Here is a 20974-nt window from a genome sequence, read left to right as displayed (position 1 = left end):
AACTGCTGGTTCTTCTGCCTGTTTAATCTGCTGTCGAACCCCTCCAGTAAAGCACTCATTTCCAGGGCTGCACTTCCAGCTTTGGAATAATTTTGATTTCCCTGTAAGTTTTTGATCTCTGGATTGTGATTCCGTTTTATGAATACACTGGTTTCTGGACTCTCCCCCGCATGCTCCTTTAGCTCCCTGGGCATCTTTAAGACAGCTGTTTTAAACTCGGTCTCACGGGCCTGCCGTCCGGTCCTCCTCAGGGGCGGTTTCTGTGGCTTGTGTTTTGTATGGACCACTTCTTTGTGGGCTGTGTGTTTCTGTCGTTGCGGGAAAGCGGACAGCTGCGTCTAGTGCCGTGCTCATGCTGGTGATGACAGCCTCGCCTTCCGCAACCTTCGCCACCGCTGTCGTTCTGTTACTGTGGGAGGCTACCCCATGCCGGGGATGGGGCCGGGGCACAACCTTAAGGCTTCCTTGCACGTTTCCTGGGCCTGCATCTTTCCCTGGGCAGGTGCAGTGACTTTCTAATCTCCTCCGTAGTTGCAGTTGGTTTTGAACGTCCTAGTCTTCTGTGTCTGAATCCCAGAGGGGAAAGAGAGGAAAACGCGGGTGAAGGGTGAGTAAAAAAAAAGTGGTGGCCCCGTGAGTCTCCCCCGGAGGTTGCTTCTGTTGAGGGCCAGGGGCCCGCAGCAATAAGGCCCTCCGGCCCCTGCGTCTGCGCCTCCGCGGTCAGAACACAGCTCGGGATACGTGGAGGACAGACAGGACTCCTGCTGTCACGGGCGGCTCCGGGAACGGGCACATGGCCGCCTGCCACGGGGCCGGGGATCTGCTAAACTGCCAGAGCTGGGACTGCCGGACCGCTGTCATCGTCCACTGTCCAAGACCTGCCCGGGAAGCTGCGAGGCTTCGGCAGGCTCCAGATTTCCAGAATAACGACGTCGGGCAGTTTCTGCTGGTACAGCGGCTGTCTCGGCAGAGACGCAGATCCCTGCTGCTTCTGCGCGGCTGCCGTCCCCGAGTCCTCTCTGAGGACTGCTGCGGGTGGTGGTAGGTTCCGGCTCAGCCCGATCTGGTACCGGGTTCTCCGGCAACCTGATCACTTCAGCAGCCACTGCCGCTCTGGGCCTACTGCTATTTCACAGCAGGCTGCCAACGGTCGCTCTCCTGTCCTGCTGCACGTATTAGCCGGAATTCTGTAAAGAACGTTTGCTCCTGGTGATTGCAGCATCCTGAAAAGTTTGGATAGGAAAGTTGAATACGTGTGAAAGCCTTGGGGGTCCAAGCGTGATCACTGGGTGTTGTATCATCATCATGAACTTTTGGATTCTCCTGTTGACTGCGTTTCCATCAGTCATTATGCTTTTGTTGGCAAACTGGTCCGTGTTAGGCCAGTGGGAGGCCCATTTTACGTTGGCTTCCCTGCCCTGTAGATATAACCCCACTGTTTTCTGGGTGCTTCTTTGGGACGTGACACAAGACTCCCAGGCTCTCCTTGTAGCCGACCTGCCGTAGCTGAAACCAGCCACTTCTCAAAGCTCCCTGGTTCCTGTCACTGGGAAATGGCATTCAGAGCCCACGAGCCAGGCTTGGAGGCGGGGACAGAAGCAAGGGCGGCTCCACATCCTAGCCTAGGTCTGGCTGTACCGGCCAGGAACCTGCCTGCCTCTGCCTTCGTGCCTCACATCCGGGGCTGCCTTCCTGGGGCTCAGAGCCTTGGACCCATTCAGCAGCTACGTCTGTTACGTACTGAACCCCGGCCAGTGGGGAGCTGATGCTCCCGGCAGGACGGGCTCCATCTCCTGAAGTCAAACCAAAGCCGCTGACAAGGACTTCCCAGATGCCCCAGAGGGAAGGAGGCTCTGGGCGGAGATGGGACGAGACCAGTGGTGACCCTCTAGCCAACCAATCTACTCGCAGGAAGCCTGTGGTTATCTTGGTTATGTCGCAGTTCCTACCTCTTGGTCTCCCCGACAGTGTGCTTCTTGAGGACACAGACCTCACCTGTCTTGCTCAGTCACTCTCCGAGGGCCGCCCAGCGGGGACCAGTAACTACTTGCTGACAACCAAATGAACCCAAGGCACCATTTCCTTCTACCATGATCCCCAGCGACTGAACGACTCCCCTGGCCCCATGCAGCAGAGCAGGGCCTGGGCCTCAGTCTCCAGGCTGGCTGCGCTGAAGGCCCAGCTCCGCTCCCCATCCTGCTGCTGGGTCCCCATCCTGCTGCTGGGTCCCCATCCTGCTGCTGGGTCCCAAGGGTGCCTCAAGGCTGTGTCGAGCATACTGACCTTGGCACTTTGCTTGAACAGGCCTGTACGGACATCAGTCCTACTGGCTGCTCCCAGAAAGACTGAGACTCCCCAGCCTCATTCCGTCCTGCAATCCAACCCAGGTTCACAGGGGAAATACCTGCCATTGAGTTGGGGCGGGAGCGGAGTGGCCACCTTCCCGCCATGTCACCCAAAGAAAGAGGCAATCCACCCCTCTTCTGGTCTCAGTGATTTCGGGGACAGGATCCAAGCCCCCAGTTTCTAGCCAGGCACGATTTGGCTTCAAAGCTGGAAGAGGCTGCAGTCAAACCCAGGCTAGAGCAGGAAGGCAGGGAGGATGGGGGAGAAGGAACGAGGGTAGAGGGCAGTAGGAGAGCGCTTCAGTCCTGAATGTCCTTCAAGAAGAAGGCGATCGGCCAGCAGGACCCAGACTTACCAGCCTGGAAGGCTGCTGAGAACAACTGCCAAGAAAGCCGCCTCCACAGTAAGTATGCTCAGTGCGCTGCGGGCCGGGGCCTGGCTCCAAGGTCTCGGAGGAACAGCACCGAGGGGCCGCCACACCTCCCGACAGTGAAATGTCCCTCTGGGGCAGGACCCAGCAGCCTGTGGCTTCCTCCCAGAAGGGACCTGTGATCCTGCCTCTCAGAGCTGGGCATCTTGAGCACCGCCCCAGGCACCAAAAGCCTGGCCCTGTTCTGCAGCCTGAGCCTTCTGGACAGCCCCGGCCCCACCCGTACCCCTAGCTCAGGAGCGGCTCAGGAGTGGCTGCTGCTGGCTGCAAGCCACTTCCAAATCAGTGGCCTGCTGTCCTGGGGGACACGGTCTGTGCCCGCTGTCCTGGGGGACAGAAATTGGGTGGGCTTCATCTGGAGAGTTCCTCTCCTGGCCTTGGCTCACTCATGGGGTCCCCTGGCAACTCCCCCAGGGTTCCAGGCCTCATTCCTGGGTCCACCGGGCCACCTGCCTCCACACGATTGTCCTGTGATCGCCCCAAAGTTCCTCACAGGGTGGCAGAGCTGTCAGCAGCCAGAGGCCGACGCTTCCGCTCCTGGTGCACTTGCCAAGGGTGCACTGGAGAAGGTGAGGGGTGGAGAGAGCCCGGGGTGAGGCTGAGTGACCTTACAAGGCGTGGACACTCCGAGGATGTCACTCTAGCAGGGCTCCCTAAGCAGGCGTCATCAGGGCCACGCTGAGGCCAAAATGTGCACTGGCTCGGCTGGGGAGTCCATCCGGTGGCAGGCTGGGCACCCACTCGGGCCCGGGCTCAGTACCCCAGGGCTGCAGGCCAGCATGGGTGACTCCGCTGAAGGCACTGGGGGCAGCATTTCGGCAAGGGCCTGGATGAGGACAGGGCGGCAGGGTGGCAGCGAGTCCTCTCGGACCACCCAGGGCTACAGGAGGAGGGCTGGATGCCAGGCTGTCAGCGTGGACACCACGCACGTCTGGGGGCAGGTGCTGTGGCCCCAAGCGGGGGAGAGGAGCCATCCCTATGGTGCCGGTTGTCCTCTGCGGGAAGTGCCCACAGCCAGGGATCGGGGAAAAGGACATTCCGGCGGTGGGGCTTGGGCCTATAATCCGGGACCAACTTAGGGGCAGCAGGGAGGCTCAGGACGGCCTGGCGAGGGCTGTCGCCAAGCGAAGAGGCTGCCCCCAGACCCCTCGGCCCTAGCTCAGCCCATTCAGCAGCAGCCTGGGTGGCAGGGACCCGTGAAGAGCTCGGTCGAGGGCCACCCACCACCTACTAGCTGAGTGACCGGAAGAAGTCACTTCACCCCTCTGGCCTCAGTCCCCTCCTCGCCAGAGTGGGGGCCCACCTGTGGGACAGCAGTTAGCCCACACCCCAGGACAGGCCGGCTGGGGATGGTCAGTCGAAGTCGGCTGTCTGGAACGGCAGGCGGGGCACTGGGAGCTTGTGTCACTAGCGTGGGATGTGCTCACTGCACGAATGGGGTGCATCGCAGTCACCACTGCACCCGCAGACGCGTGGTCAGGGTACGCCACCAAAGCCACGTGGTCACCATGGGCCTGGGGAAGGACTGGCAGCAGGAATCTGTGGACAGAAGTGAGTTCTGGGTGTGGCCACCGACACGAGCAGCCCTGACCTTGCCCTCTGCACCACAGGAGGGAACAGCCGTGGCCAAACCACGAAGACAGGGCTTGACAGAGTCAAAGGACGAGCCGTGGACCTAGTGTTTCTTCCAGCAAGCAACCGGGAGAGACGGAAATGTTTTTGCACATGACCTTGGCTCCCCTCACCACCCTTTAAAGGGTGTCCCTGGCTTCACAGGTGAGGCCCCGGCCTGCGGAGCTGCGGGAGTGACTGACGTTGTGACAGATGCCACCACAGAGCGAGGACGGGAGCCAGGATGCTGGAGTCTAAACAGAGATACCCTGGCCCGACTGCCATTTTGGGGTTGTCCAAGGGTTGGGCAAGGCATTCTTGTCAGACTCAGGCTCTCCTTCCGTAAAACGGGGGTGACGGTCCCTACCCGACGGCTGCTATGAGCATTACATCAAATAAAGCATATTTTGTCCTTGGGTGGCAAGGCCATCTCCAATAAATAAAGCAGCTATTACTAAAACCCACAAATAATTCGCTACACACAATTATCCACTATGTAAGACTTAATTGTTGCCACATTTACCTTCCATCGATTAAGCACCGTGAGCCACCACACACCAGTAACGCGTTCCTGGGCCTTCCCCACAGGAGAATGTGCAGACCCCTCAGGGAAGCATCTCCTTGGGCCCAAAGTGAGCGAGAGGTCAGGGGACACCAGCGCCTGCCCAGACCTGGGGCCAGGATCTCGGACCACCCTGTGCCCTGAAGAGGTCAGCAAACACCTCAGCCCAAACCGGCTGCGGGAAGGACACGAGGGCGACAGAAGTGCAAGGAGAAGCTGCCGGCAAGTCTCTGGGCGACAGGCAGGTCTGGGTCAGGTGCGAGCACCAGCAGGTCTCTGGACCCGAAGTTCCAGTCCCCGCTGTTTATCCTACAGCGACGCTGGCGGGTGGGCGCAATCGCACGGGTCCCTCCCCGGGAGCACCCTGCCCAGCACTGGACGACGGTACAAAGCAAGCACCACAGTCCTAACCAGAGGACCGGAACCAGACGGCCACCGAGCCAGCAGGGCCCAGAGGAACAGGACCCAGAGGAACAGGACCCGTATGTGTCCAAAGACGACGCCGGCGTGTCAGGTGAACACGGGCGCACACGCGGCAGCACGCGGCGGCTGCTCCTCGCACAGAAGTCGTTTCTTTGCCCCCGTGCTCGGGGCCGTGCAGGGCACGGGCACCCGCGGCTGCATGCGGACGGACCGGGCAGCCAGAGGGGTGGAGGGCGGGGACCACGTTCCTCTCCAGGATTTCCGTAGCCCGGGGGCCGCTTACCTGCTTCAAAGGAGAAGCAACATTTAAGCCACTTCTTTCTAGTCCGGGAAAGAGGTACGTGCGGACGGGAGGACGTGGTGGGGGCAGGGCCGGGCGGCGGGGTTGGCACCGCCGAGACAGCACAGAACGTCCCTGAGGCAGGAAGGTCACGTTGCCCACGGACGCAGGGCCGGATTTCTCTAGAAGACAGACAAGCCATTCTAAGCAGGAAAGAGCCCTGATGAGGGCGGGGGGATGAGGGGCGAGGGGCCGGCGAGAGAAGGGAGGAGGAGGGGTGAGGCGAGACGGGGCCCCAGAAGGGCTGGAGCTGTCACTGGCAGGAGGACTGGGGCAGGGAGCCCCAAGGGGGACTCAGAGGTGGGTGACAGACACACAGCCGAGCATACACCAAGAACTTAAAAGGAGAAGCGGGAACATGTTCTGGACGGGCTGCTCCAAGGGAGGACGGACGGACCCAGGAGCAGAGCTCGGTGCCGGCACGCTCAGGCCCCGGGGGGGCGAAGGGGAACCCGTGCAGGGGGCGCGGCCCAGGGAAGGAGAGCTGGGGGTGGGGGAGGCCAGCGGTGGCCCCAGGGCCACATACCTGGGAGGCTGCGCGGCAGACAGGTCCCCTCCGGCCACCCAGCTGCCACAGGGAGCAAGTGCACTCCCCACTGCCGAGAAGGAAGGAGACTGCGGCGCTCGGGCCGCACAGGATGCCGAGGCCGCTGTGGGCAGCGGGACGAAGCCGGGAGCCCCGGAGGGGTGCCGCCGCGCCCGTTCCCGGAATACAGGCTGCCAAGTGCTCTCGAGGCCTCTCCCTTCTACAGAAGTGATCCAGCCCAGGACACAGAGGGAGAGGGAGACTTGCCGCCTCCCAGTGGCCTTGGCCCCGAGAGCACCAGAGCGCAACGCCGGTCACGAGGGCTCTGTTCTGAACGGGAGCCCAGGGAACGAGGAGTGACAGGGACCGTTTCCAGCAGTCACCTCCGTGGCCCTCGGGGGTTGCCCTCTGGCACCCCAACTTCCTCCTGCTCTCCGGCCCAGCCCCCACTACCTCCCACTCAGGACAGCGGGCAGCTGCACCTGCGGCAGCATCGGCAGAGACTGGAGCGATGGGGCCCGAGAGACGAGGGGGGCCTGGGCGCCCTCAAGCACCCTTGATGTCAGAACCCATGACAGGTCTGTTGCCTGAGGTCCCGCACAGGGCTGGCAGCCGAGGCCAGCCTCTGGAAGCCACCTCCCCCTCTGCACTGCCCTAACTCCCTCCACCTCCTCCCCTTAGTGCCGGTCACCCTTCTAAAGTGATGGCGGCCAAGCCCAAGCAGCCCGTCTGGCTCCCACGCTGGCAGACGTCCAGCACTGCGGACAGTGGGCCACCTCCTCTCTGCAACCTCAACCCCCCTCTCCTCTCTCCCTGCGCCTGCACTCTCCCTCAGTTTCCCTTCCACCTCCTGGCGGGACAGTGCAGGGCGCTTTTGGTACCACGAGGCACCTCCACAAGTCACTCGTGACAGCCTGAGCCTCTGTCCCTCCTGGGTGCTGCCCCAGTTGTCACCCGGGAAGACCCTCTGGCAGCACCCGGCGTCCTCTCCTGTGACGCTGAGAGTGTGGTGACGGCGAGGAACTCTCACAGGTGTCCCACGAGCCCCGCCGTACCCTCTGCCAAGTCACACACAGAGAGGGGCCCCATCTGCGGATCTTCAATGCCGCCCAAAGCAGCGCTGGGGGTGAGGTCAGGTTCTTCTGGAGGTCCCCTAGCCAGACCCCACTCCGGCCACGAGCGGAGACGGCAGAGGCGGCCGCGGGTGCTGGAAGGCTCTTCGTACCACTCGGCGGTGCTGAAGGCAGAGCTGCGTCCATGCTTAGCAGACCAGGGGCGACAAGGCGGTGGTCGGCCTCTTCACTGCCACAGTCCAGGGCCGTGCAGAGGCCAGCGTCCAGCTGGCAAGCCTGGTCACGCTGCAAAGAGAAAAACTACTAATGGGGAAAAAACGTCCTCTCACCGAGCCTCAACGTGTAAGCCCTCAACAGCTGCCAACTGCTAGGGATTCGCGTGTCTCGACCTGGTCCCGACCGTAAGATCATCGTACATAAGAATTTTTTTTTAAATGCAGTTCAAGGAGCGCCATAGGCTGAACACAGAAGGCATCCGTGGCTGCTTCCAAGGGTATAATTCCGGGGAGGTCTTCACTCTGAAACTGCAATGCCCATCGCAAAACCCCACCACGCACTGGCACGGGCCGCTGCTTTGAAGCAAAGGGGAGGGTGCGGAAAACGTTTTGCGTCATATTTTATTACATCAATGGCTTGAAAATTTTTTATTTAACTTCAGCAAGTATTAGAAATAGAAAAATGAATTCTGCAGAATTTCACAAATAAATTTTTCGATCTCCACTAACAAATGTTATCATTCAATGGCTAAGCAATTATAATGCTATGAACATTCACCACGAGTGTGCTGATATAGAAAACAGGCAGAAAGAGACATTAAAATAGTACTTACAACAGCATTATTACAACATATTTTCTTTAAAATTCCAACGTGGATTTTATCACTTCAAAAGATATACAGCATTTCCATTATATTTGCAAACTTAACCTTATACATCTTTTAAAATCTTGAAAAATTTTTAAGCAATCTAAAAAGCACTTAGCAAAGTTGATAGGTCTACGTAATGGAATACTATCCACTCCAGTATAAATTTTAGTTTTCGGAGGAGGTGACTGTAAACACTCATGATCACACGACATGCATAGACTCTACTGACCTTCCTTCTGAGTCGGAACATTGCTGCAGTTGTGCTTCTGGGCAAGGAGGGGAGCGGCCAGGGCCCGGGGAGGGGCCGGGGGGGCCGGGAGGGGCCGGGGGGGCCGGGAGGGGCCGGGAGGGCCGGTCGGTGAGCATTGCACAAGATCACTAGGTTCAGATGAGCTAACTACCTTGAGTCAACGTGAAGCCAAGTTTCACTTGATACTGAGCCTGGATCCTGGGTCACTGGGCTCAGACACAGGCCGGACGAGAGAGGAAGCGAGGCTCTCGTTGGCGCTGGCTCCGTCTTTCCTTGGCTCCGTTAAGCAGGGATCCAGTTAGTGTAATGCACTGTTTGGCTTATTTTTGGTGCGCAATTTTACCAATAGTACATCTGATATTCAGAAAGACAAAAATAGGGCATAGCTGAGATTTAAAGTGACAATGAGCACACTTAAAGTGGTGTGTGGTATCTGCGGGAACTTTTACACACAGAAAACAACTGCTTAATTAGTCCACCACCGTAAGCTTGGAAAACTCACTAATTTTTTCATTTTCATTTTTTGATTAGAGAGGTTGGTGGCCATCAAAGGGTCTTTATAGGTTGAAAATGATCAAAAACCACTCTGAGGAACTGGTGTCCTGGTGGGCACGAACACACCAAGAGAACGCAGCAGGTGTGTTACACTAACTGCGGGTGCCTGCAGACAGCGGCGCCGGACTGTGCGCCCCGGCAAGATCAGCACAACTGAGGCACGGCCATCCCGGTTAAAAGAGCTATGTTACAGGATCGATCGCTGTTTCAGACCAGTCAACACAATATTCAAGTAACAAGGTGTTTAAATGGATAAGTGAAAACAATTTTTACCTAACACTTTACACACCTACATAAAATTAAATAAAAAAAAAAACTTTTAATGCATATGCAATACAATTTATATCTTTTAGGATTTCTAAACTAAAAGTTAAACTATCATTTGCTTCAATGGTACTATATTTTGCACAATAACTTATACTTAGGAGAGATTTCCCACAAAAATATATATATAATCATGACATTCACCTTGATCAATGTTTAAGAAGACAAAGCTTAAGTGAACATTGCATCCGAAGCAGTTGTCACTGTGGACCCTTCCACATCCAAATACGACCTGCTGATGCACCGAAATCTTGATATGTTAAAAAAGGGGCTTCACATAAATAAGATCCATCACTCAGCTTTTCAAGCGAAGTGATTTCTTGCATTTACAACATCATTGCAAAGACAGTGTAATGGAACAGTTTAAAACACAGTGCTACGTTATGCTTGAAACTACAAGGAAGGAGTCAGGCAAAGAGAACCATCTCTCTTCCTTCTGGCAAATGAAAACAATGATGCCCACTTCCCGTGGACAGAAAGCCAGATCCGGGCCGCTGGCGGCGGCCAAGCGCACTGGTGCGGGGACTCCTTGGCGCCGGGCTAGCCCGTGAGCGGATGGTGCGGGAGGCAGTGCTGGCGCGCTGCCCGCCCCACTCGCTAAGAACATGGGCCTTTCACGCATTGCCAGAAGGAAAGTAGCCCAGGCACGCGGAGAGAACAGATCTACCGGCAGAACGAGACCCACAGCAGCAAACTACCTGCTGCTTCCATAAAGAGAAAGGAGGCCTTGAGAAGAAGCGGAGAGAACCCACAGCCTCGCTTCTTGCCTAGTGTCCCCTTTAAGCGATGTGCAAAACTCTCACCACCTCCTCTCCATGGTTCACCTACCCTTTTCCAACGACACGACAGGCTTAGGATACGAGCCCAGACAAACCCTACCGCACGACTAGTGTTATGATGCTCCCCCGTCCAGGTGGGGGCAGCAAGCTGTGGCCGCCCTCTGCCTCCTCGGATGCTGTTCTTCACACGCTCCTACCTGACCCACAAACACCCCGTGAGGGCACAAGATGACGAAAGTCAGGAAAGTCCCATCCTACTCCCCTTGTGAATGACCTTTCTCCAGAGAGCTAAAAACAGACAATTCCAAACAGTCTAGGTTTCTAGCTGACCCTCTTCCTAAAGAGACAATCAGCGGACTTTAAAAAGCGGGGGGTGGGGGGGGGAGCAAGGTGCTTGGGAGTCAAAACACATCAAATTTTAATTGCATATTTTAAATTCTTAAGAATTCTGTTTGTGCCTTAAAGCATCTGCTTTTTTTTTTTTTTCTTTTTGGTATTGAAAGCAGGAAAAATATTTAAATGATGCAAAAACAACAGCAACAAAAGCTCCTTCAACATATTTAGTGCAGGCTGGACTGACCGTGGGCGGGACAAAGGTTACATGAGAACGCGGTCTGACAGTCTGTCCCTCAGCCCCACAGTGGGTCCACAGTCTGGTACGAGAATAAGTGATTCTGGAAATCTCAGAACATTTATTAGAAACATTTACTTGTTCCCAGTCCAACCCAAAGGCATTACAGACCACTTTGAACATTGTTTCTTTTCGTCTTGCTCTTACTAGAGCCAATAAACTGGTCACTTCTCTGTCCTGTACTGTCATATTCAGAGAGAAAGGACGGTGTTTTATCACCACATCGGTATATGAAGGACAAAGCAAGCTCTATGGACGGCGTGTAGACGGCCAGGCACACCGACAGAGCGGGCAACGAACGAGGTGTAGCTTCTCTGAAACCTTCCCCAGCCATTCTAATACCCTTTAGTGAGCTAACCTGACATTTAAAATCTGCACTGTCAGAACCTGCAGCAGTTTCTCCCCGTCTCCTAATCTCGGTGATGTTATCTTTGGCAAGCAATAAACTTTAAAGAGGAAATAAGACACTAAAACAGAAAAAGGGTTGATAACATGGTTGCCAAAAGGAGAAGGCACCAATTCCAATGCACAAGCACCAGGTACGGTGGTGTGGGCTGTGGACCGCAGCTCTTGGAGCTGGACGGTGGGGTGGGGGGATCCAGAAAAGACAGGGTGACTCCTGTCCTGCGATCACAATGCTGAAAGCTGAAGGCAGAAAGTGTTGAGGTCCCCGTTCTCTTTAAGCTAGTGTCCGAGGACAGCTGCTGCGAATGAGCTTTTCTACCACTTAGGAAGGGAGAAGGGTGAGATTCAAGCCGGCACAATTTACAAACCATAATTACACCCAGCGTCTGGGGGAAAGGTGAGCTGACTGAGGGTGTTTGGCACAACGGAGGTTCTAACGCAGTCTGCCAGTATGCTGTGATTTCCAAAGAAGCATGGTATCACTTAGGTGGTTGCCTCAGAAAACAAGAGAAACTTTCTAAAAGGCCAACAGGGTCACAGTCACTCTGAAAATTACATTATGCACAAAGTAGAAGTGGCAGGCCATGCAGGAACAGAGTCGTGCCTTCCAAGTAGACTACCTGCTTGAAGCTGCTGCTGACTGGGCAGAGCTGCCATCGGTGGGGCTCAGGAGCTTCGCCTGGGGAGGGGGCCCCAGAGTCACAGGAGGCGTGCAGGCCACGAGACTCCCCAGCACTTAGGCAGAGTGTGAGAGATGCAAGGGGCTCTCCGGGAAGTGGCGCCAACATGGCGGAGCGAGCACAGGATTAAGGCAGATGGAGCACAGGACTGAAGTATACGCCTTTTTTGGTAATAGCTGCTTGTCCACAGAGATGTGATGCCGATGGCTAGGTGATGTCTTGGAATACCTGATATCCTGGGTAGCGCAGTCGTCCATACCAAGTGCTCAAAGCTACCAGAGTTTCTCATGAAGCAGATGCGTATCTGACGTCAAGAACAGAAGCAGCCTGAGGAGAGAAGGGGAGAAGAAGAGAATCAGAGAGCAGGTCCACACCACGGACCACTGCCTCCGGTGTGCTGAGCCAGGACGAGAGGCTGCGGGCTGCCCGCCTACCCTGCACACACGTGTGTCCCGAAGGGCAGGGCCTGGGCATGGCAGGCAGGGTACCAGGGCGGCCTGCACGGCCACATGTCTCAGGCTCGAATCCTGGCTCTGCCACTTTCTAGATGTGGAACCTTGGACAAGTTACTTCTTCTCCAGTTTCTGTTGCTTCATTTGCCGAACAAACACAATCCTGACGTCTGCTTCACAGGAGCAGATAAAATCGCTGAGAGGGCATGTCAGCACAGCGCACGGCCAAGGTAGCTCTCAGGCCTGTCGGCACTGGCTGGAGGGAGGCCTAACCCACTTAGCCAACAGCCCCCGGCCTGTGCTGGGACATGGGGGCACACACAAGAGCTAAGATCACAGGATGGTTTTGAAAAGACTCAAAAGCATTTCTTTCCTTTTTTAAGATTTTATTTATTTATTTGACAGACAGAGATCACAAGCAGGCAGAGAGGCAGGCAGAGAGAGGGGGAAGCAGGCTCCCCGCTGGGCAGAGAGCCCAATGCGGGACTCCATCCCAAGACCCTGGGATCACGACCTGAGCCAAAGGCAGAGGCTTAACCCACTGAGCCACCCAGGCGCCCCTTAAAAGCATTTCTTAACTAAAACGGACTCCCAGACCCAAACCAGAAGGTTACAAGTTGTCTTCATGCTCATTGCTACCCTCATGATGTCTCCCTTATTCCTAGGGAAACCACTGGGCTATGAACCCCGAATCTGAAAACAGCATTCTCTTCGGTCAACATCACAATTTATGAGAACAGCTGTTACGGCAGCAGATTTCTCCTCATGAGGAACATACGCACGTCATTCTGCAACTTGAAGGGAGACCAGCTCCAAGCCAGGCCTGCCCAGCAGCCCCTCACCCACTCTGGCCACATCACACACCCTGCTCTGGACTGCGTCTCGGTCCACTTCACAGAATTCTAAACCTCAAAAGCTCAGAACCCATAGGCTGCCTTCCCTTCTCAGCCCTGAAGGAAAAAAGCCCACAGCTAACAGGCCATTATGTTACTGGAACTTCTGGCGATTCTGATGTCCCCCTCCCTGTCTGTGCTACATTTAACACATAAAATCTGCAGGGGGAAGGGGCGGGCAGGACAGCAGCAGACCTCTTGCTCAGTTGCTAGATTCCACAGGCTACATCAGAATGAGAAATTACAGGGGCACCCAGCTCTGGGCACTGACTAGACAGACCATTAACTAGCATTCTAATGAGTCCCCTCAGGCCCCTCACGGACTCAGAGAAGTAGCTGGTCCTTACAGACTGATTTCCTTTCGCGAACTGCCATACGGAGACGAGTAGAGCAGGGCGGTGAGGCGGGAAGGCCGGTACAAGGAGCACAAGGAAGGGGCGGCAGCACCGGGCTGGCTCGGCGGGTGAAGCGTCTGCCATGGGCCCAGGTCCCGGTCCTGGGATCCAGTCCCGCACTGGGCTCTCTGCGCAGCGGGGAGCCCACTCCCTCCCCCACTGTGATCACTCTCGCTCTCGCTCTCTCTCGAATAAATGTTTTTTAGAAAGGACGGGAGGGAGGGAGGGGCCAAATAGAAGGAACCGACGTGTGTGACGGCGGGGATTTCAATGACCGAAGCGGCGAAGATGTTTATAGACAACATGAAGATCATGCGTAAAGGAGAAGTGCTGGTTTTGAAGAGAAGGTTGGGCAAACAGATACATGGAAAAGCAACTACTAGAGAGAAATGAAGACATGCCGCTTGGTGGGAAATGTGGTCACGGGTGATCCAATGCTCCCAGAGTCTGGGAAGAGAATTATGCGGGTATTCTGATGCGCAATCAGCATGGTGAGTGGACCCTGAAGAATGGCCCTTCTGGATCACAAAGAAAGAAATGTTAACTGTCAGCGAGCGAACCAGGCTTAAGAGAAGGGAGGAAAGTACACGGGGAGAACTCACAGCCCACCCCATTGGTGACGGCCCTTGGTCCCAAATTTACGACCACATTTTTTAGGCTAACCCTGCCAACACCCACTCTGATTAAATTTTAAGAAGGAAGAGAGCCAAAGCTTCCTATTATTTCTGCTTCCTGGGACTAAAGCTGAAAAACACATGGAGGCTATCATTCTCGCAAATTCTAATGATCCTTCCCTGGTAATTCTCATCTTTCAGTGCTTCTTGAGTCCAGGATGTGAGGAAGTTAATTTGCTGCTAAAGTGGCAACCAGCATTGGGACAATAATTACTGCTAAAAGCTGCAAACCCCTTCTCCCTGCTCACATGCTGCTCCGTCCCAGGGTCTCGGGCTGAGCCACGCATGTGCGTGGCTTGGGGGAACACTCACACTGTTATCAACAATAATTCTGTACACTTACTACAAAGGTTTTCTGGTAGGAAGCTTTAAAGAGTCTAACAGAGTGGGGATGTTTTGATGCCCTTTGGACAGACCTACGTGCCTGTGGCCGCTCGCGTCAGTGCAGAGGCCCGACGGGGAGCACCATCTACGGTGTGCTGGGTGGGGGATGTCCCTGGTGAGGCACTCTGTGCGCTCAGGTCGGGGTCGAGGGGACTCTGGCTGCTTTTATAACCAGCCTCTTAGAGTAAAGGGGGAGCACAGACAATACAGAATGTATCATTTCTAATAATTCCTGCATGGTCTGAGAAAGTGACTTTTCCTGTAAAGCTCAATTAACCCCTAATCTGTGTCAGTAAACAAACGGAAGGGTCAAGTGGCTGGCAGCAAACTCTCCCCTCTGCCCAGCCCCAGTTAGCTCCTCTGTGGGAGCGGGGGTAAATATATGCAGCAGGGCTCGCCAGATAAGCTGGAGAAATGACCAGCACCCACTTCCCCAGGACGCGGGGTGACAGCAGAGGGGGCTGTGCAGCCTCAGTAATCCGGCGGCCCAAGCTGGGCAGAGTCGGCAGATGACATCCATGCAGCTATCCAGGAAGACTGCCAGAATGTCAGCCACCAGCCCGGAAGGTCCAGCCAACCACACAACCTGGAACTGTCCCCGTCAGCATGTAAACCCACCGGCCTCAAACATCCAACAAAGGCTGGGTGGTCTGGGACAACGGATAGACCTCAGAGCTCCTGGCTAGCTAGCGGGGCCGAGTCACCAGCCAGTTCATGAACCTTCCATTGGGAGGACAACCCATTTCACAGGACTGAGCTTGACTAACACTGCTCAAGCCACTTCCAATTTACTGCTTTATGACTGAGTTCTTATGCGATCTAAGAGAAGTTGGTAACGTGGAATGTTCTGTGGCTGGAGGAACCAGGATGGAAGGAAGAATCTGTACAGAAATTAAAATGTGAATAATATACCTAGTGACCAAAAACTGACTGGCACCAACTACTATGGTATTTATAGGTAAAAGTCAAGTCACTGACAGAGCTGAGAGCTAAAAATATTTCCAGAGCTGAGAAAGGCCATCAAAGAAGAAGCCGCATCTCGAGCATGAAGCTGGCAGTGATCCTACTGTTTCAGATTTACCTCGTCTTCCTCTTCAGGCATCTTGATAGAATTATCCGGGGACTTGATAGGTTTCTGGCTACTGGGCCCGTTGGTCTCTTCTTTACCATGCTCTGCCTCCCATTCTTGTAAAACTTCATCTATGTTGAAGCGGCGTCGATAATTTACAAAAAAGTTTTTCACTTGTACCACTGATTTGTTCCCAATCACATCTGAGATTGCCTGAAAATCCCGGCCGTACTTCCTGATGGCTAAGGATGTAAGAGAGCATTGCTTTTCAATATAGGGGAAAACCAACTGAAAAACCCACACAACTGAGACTTACCCCTTCCTTTATCTAGATAAGAAAACACAGGGGGCTTCTAATAGTAGGCACTATCTTTTTTTATTATTATTAACATATAATGTATTATTTGCCCCGGGGGTACAGGTCTGTGAATCACCAGTCCTACACATTCCACAGTGCTCACCATAGCACATGCCCTCCCCAGCGTCTATCACCCCGCCACCCCTCCCGCCCCAGCAACCCTCAGTTTGTTTCCTGAGATTAAGAGTCTCTTATGGTTTGTCGCCCCCCGAGATCCCACTGGCAGGCACTATCTTAATGTATTACACCGGTGAGGAAAAAGCAGCAATGATCCATTTCGTAGATGACTGATCCAAGAAGTCCAGCAGGACCCTGTCATCCAGAAACCGGCACCTTCTCCCACCTCTCCCAAGATACCTGAAGTCAGCCAGCCCCCGTCCTGTGGCTATGGGCACTCTGCATTCTTCTTTTCAGGCTCCCCAGGACTAGAACACCTCCAACGGTAGAATTCTGACAATCTGCTGCTTTGGGGTTTTGTACTTTCTGACCGTTCAGAACCCAACATCCTACTCCACAAGTGGTGGATGGGAGTGGGGTGAGGAATGACTTTTCCTAAAGGCGGCCACAGCCCCAAGCCCACAAGAAGGACTCCCCCTACCTTGTACCGCGAGGAGCTGCTCTTCCGTGGTCCACCGAGCATTGCACTTCTGCACGGCCTGCACATTCAAAGGAGTCATGTGAGCAAAATGCATTTATAGGTGCGTCCGTCCTTACGAGAACTAATGAATCTTATTTTTTCTCCTATGAGAATTTCAACATCAACTAAATTCTCAAAATTGTGTCTGTACCTTTCTATGGGAGGTATACTGGAGATGTATTACATAGGCATTCAGTCCTTCAGCCCAGAACACCTGGTTATGAATTCTAAGAGGATGTCAACAGAACCCTACCTCTGGAAGCCGATACGGTTCTATTCCACCGTCAAGTTTTTCTTTGAGAGCGCTGTTTGTCTGTTTAATATTCTGAATCTAAGAGAAAGAAGAAAGTATTTTAATTTTAAAAATGAAAAACTTTTATCAAGATATGAAATGAAAACGGAACTAAAAAAAAGTAAAAGAAAAAAAACCAAGATCAAAGAAGTACTTAATCTGTATGGTAGCCAAGGGTCCCTACAGTGTCCCTTCAGAGCATTTAACTAGATGCTTTGACTTGCTCAGAGCAGCAGACAAGGGAAAAGGTGGGGCTCCTGCGTGCACAGTGTTAACCCATCATTTTCCAACAGTTCATCCCCTGAGTAGCGTTTCCGGCGTCTGATACAAAAGACAGGCAATGCCTGGGCTTCCTGCCACATAGAACTGAGCTCAAGTAGCAGAGCCCACAGAGTCAAGGCCAAAGAGAAGAGCAGGACTGCAAGGGCAGCCTCGCAGAGCCCTGAGCACTGTCTGTCCAGGCACACAAACCACACCACACAAGGCAAAAGCCCACGCTGTAGCCTTCTTCAATGAGAAGAAAAAAGAAAGCAATCTGTCAGTTTCCCACAAGCCTACTTGTGATCAACGGCAGTGCTCACTTTCTCACAAACTATCTTTTCCACATTATTGTTTGGATGCGATGCACCTATCTTTCATGGCCCCTCCCTCATCAAAGGAAAGACACAAATAATACCAACCACGGAATCAACTCTTGGCTCCTCCTGACTTCCACATGGACTCCTGAATGAGCCGGGTCCTGGGAATGGGCCCTTCCCGCTCAGCCCTATGTGCAGAGGCATTTCTGGGCTGAGCACCAGGAGGACTCTGACCCTAGAGTTTTTCCTTTCTGAATAATCCCAGTGGCAAAAAAAAGCAAGCAAGGAGAAAAACAAATTCATTTTCCCAAATAAAACCTCAGAGACATGAGCAGACAGTGTCCTCAAAAGCAGAAACCTTAAGACAAAAGCAGGACTTTGAGAGGTAGTCCAGAGGATGGGAGTCTAGAGGAGACGGTTGTGCAGGACGTGGTCTCAGGGACACTTCAATAATTCTCTTCTCTACAGAGCTTTTTATACTTAGACGAAAATTTCATTTTCAAGTACTTATGCTTTACAGAATTCTAGTTTAGCACTTCCTTTCCTATATTTTACTTCTTCTAAAAGGTTTAAAAGGGAGTGGAGGGGTACCTGGGTGGCTCAGAGGGTTAAGCCTCTGCCTTCAGTTCAGGTCATGATCTCAGGGTCCTGGGATCGAGCCCCGCATCGGGCCCTCTGCTCAGCGGGGAGCCTGCTTCCCCTCCTCTCTCTGCCTGCCTCTCTGCCTACTTGTGATCTCTCTCTGTCAAATAAATTAATTAATTAATTTTAAAAAAAAGGTGGGGGGGGAGTGGAGATATACAGGGGGCTAGTGACCCAGCAAGTAATATCAGCATGGTCAGGGACTAGAAAGTGAGCCTGTCTGCCACTCGCAACGGCCTCCAAGCCTACCAGAAACAGCCCACGCCAAACCTTTTTGTATTAATGTCAACTCAGAACATAGAAACAACTGAAAAGGAAAATACAGGAAATATAAACACTAAAACCAAAACTGAGTAAATATAAACACTAAAACCAAAACCTGGTTTACTGAAATTTGCTTTAGTTCACTTTTAAAAAGGTACAAGTCAAATAAAATAAACTAGGACCAGAAACTGACCCCCAGCGGGCTGCTGGGACAGAGACACGGAGCTCTCAGGGCGGCATCACCTCAGAGAAAGCTCACGGGAGCCCTCAGCCCCATGCCACCGCTAAGCACCTGAAATGCAGCTTATGCAACTAAGGAATCGCATTTTTCAAGTCTTCTGCTTTAACCCAAACCTGAATTTAAATGACCACGTGTGTCTACTGGCTACCTGCTCAGACAGCAGGATCTCAGACTCCGGGTCAGAGCTCTCAGGCACCATCTACCCAAAAAGTGTTGCAAGACATTCGAGATTATGTTCACTAAACTCTCCTTGGGCTAAACGCCAGACCTAGAAACCTGTGACAGGGAATTAGTGAACTTTCAAAAGTCAGCAATCTAGGGGCTCCTGGGTGGCTCAGTGGGTTAGGCCGCTGCCTTCGGCTGAGGACATGATCTCAGGGTCCTGGGATCAAGCCCCACATCGGGCTCTCTGCTCAGCAGGGAGCCTGCTTCCCTCTCTCTCTCTCTCTGCCTGCCTCTCCATCTACTTGTGATTTCTCTCTGTCAAATAAATAAATAAAATCTTAAAAAAAAAAAAAAAAAAAGTCAGCAATCTAGAATACTCCATGCCGCCGAGCGGTCCGGGTAAATACATTCTTCTATTCACTCCAGCGTGTTGTTCACATACGTATGAACCTTGGGATATACTGTACCTTTCCTAAGGAGACCAACCTATTTACCACGTGCATTTTCTCTTCAAAATCAATAAAGCAGCACAGAGATTACGTAAGTGACTACAGGGCAAAACGTCCACAAATTCTGAACGAAAAGTTAGCTCTAAACGCTCATCTCTCTTTCTAATGTGTTTTCCTTGTTAGAAACACTCAGTGTTTACTACCAGAGTAAGAATAGGGTTTAGCTGCCGATATCATACCAACAGGAAAGAAAGCCAGAGTGGCAACAAGCTGCGTAAGAAATGGGACATGAAAGTCAGCAGCATTTAAAGAAGAGACAAAAAAGCAGTGGACTTGGCCTGGCGCCTTACCTAGAACGCCCTGCTGAATGCGACTGGTCTACTTAATTGTGTCACTGCCTCACTCTCCACTCGGGAAGACCTAATGTGGCAGGCACTGGCCGCTGGCTCATCTAACAGACGCGTGTTTCCCAGCCCCCTTCTCACAGGCATCTTCCGCAGAGGCTGGTGGTCTTCCCCGGAGCTAGGAGGAGCCCTTCTGCAAAGCTCTGGCATGCAGAAAGGACAGAGTTCCTGGGAAGGTACAAGCTCTTCCTGCTCAAAGGACAGCCGGGCTGGCTCCGCCCCCGACCCCTCCTCTCTGCCTGAACGCAGACGGGAGGCCCACGAAATGGGCTTCTGGAGCTCCCAGTGTGACAGGACAGCAGGGCGAGAAGCCAGCACACTGAGAGCGGCAGAGGAGAAAATGTGGAAGAATCTGGGTCCTCGACAATACTAGTGAACAGGCGGGCTGACGCCAGGAACCACTGGTGCTGAGACTTCTTGCTATTTGATAAACACAAATTCTGAACTGTTGGAGCTGCTGTTGGTTAGTTTTTCCGCTACGTCCACGCGAGCCCTTCGCTGATGCCCACCCCCCCCGGAGGCATCCGGAGAACGTCCAGCGTGGGCCGGCCGCCCCGAGCGAGGGTGGGCACGCGAGTCTGGCAGCAGCCCCGACAGGCTGTGGGGGCTGGACAAGCCGTCTCCTCTCCGCACACGTGACCCCCTCTATTCTGAGTGAACCCGAAGCAGTTTCCTTCTTCAAAAACTCCTGCTCCTGACCCTGGCCGTGATCCGAAGGCCGTTACAGCTGACTGCAGTGTCAGTCGCGCCTCCACGGAAGAGGGGGTTTCACTTTCCTTCCTCCGTGTATGACCGCCCAACGGCGTTAGGGACGCACTCGGCAGAGGGGAGACGAGCCCCCGTGCATAGGAAGATGAAAATGCATGTGGGCGCTCACAGCCCCGTCGGAGAGCTTCCACAGCCGACAGAGCTTAAAACGCTCTCTCCTGCAGCAGCCCTCAGATAGCCTGGAAGATCAGGCAGGAAGGATTAATCTCCTCATTTGAAAAGAGGCCCAGAAAGATTAAGTGATTCTCCTAAGATTAGGGTGCAGCTGTGCCAGCAGCCACGGCTGGAAGCCAATCCTCTGACTGCACAGGGAACACTGGGTCCTGCTCTGTGCTGCCATCGGACACGAGAGGACAGACCCGGCCCACAGACCCCTCCTCGCACCTGTGACGTGATGGCGGGCCTCCTATTTAACCTTCCACGGAACTATCAAGATCAACGAGTCAAAAGCAGCAAAAAATAAAAGTAAACCATCAGTCCACCACAATTTGCCTGAATTCCAGAGAGAA

The 20974-nt window shown here is 53.7% G+C and overlaps 1 protein-coding gene and 1 pseudogene across 1 annotated transcript in view; both read right to left on the bottom strand.

The window, feature by feature from the left end:
- Positions 1-2234: 2234 nt before the first annotated feature.
- On the bottom strand, positions 2235-7925 carry LOC116590237 (annotated as a pseudogene).
- The window catches only part of RCOR1 (REST corepressor 1), a 121858-nt gene continuing 108794 nt past the window's right edge, over positions 7911-20974 (bottom strand). The window contains exons 9-12 of the mRNA XM_032345355.1: positions 16916-16993; positions 16624-16681; positions 15680-15909; positions 7911-12127 (exon numbers count right to left, since the gene is read on the bottom strand). Of these exons, the coding sequence (XP_032201246.1) occupies positions 12086-12127; positions 15680-15909; positions 16624-16681; positions 16916-16993 (408 nt within the window). The 3' untranslated portion in view covers positions 7911-12085. The remainder of the gene's footprint in view (positions 12128-15679; positions 15910-16623; positions 16682-16915; positions 16994-20974) is intronic.

Source organism: Mustela erminea, chromosome 5, assembly GCF_009829155.1.
Source record: "Mustela erminea isolate mMusErm1 chromosome 5, mMusErm1.Pri, whole genome shotgun sequence".
NCBI classification, from domain to species: Eukaryota; Metazoa; Chordata; class Mammalia; order Carnivora; family Mustelidae; genus Mustela; species Mustela erminea.
The sequence above is the reverse complement of the archived record's forward strand: the minus strand, read 5'-3'. Positions and strand labels throughout refer to the sequence as shown.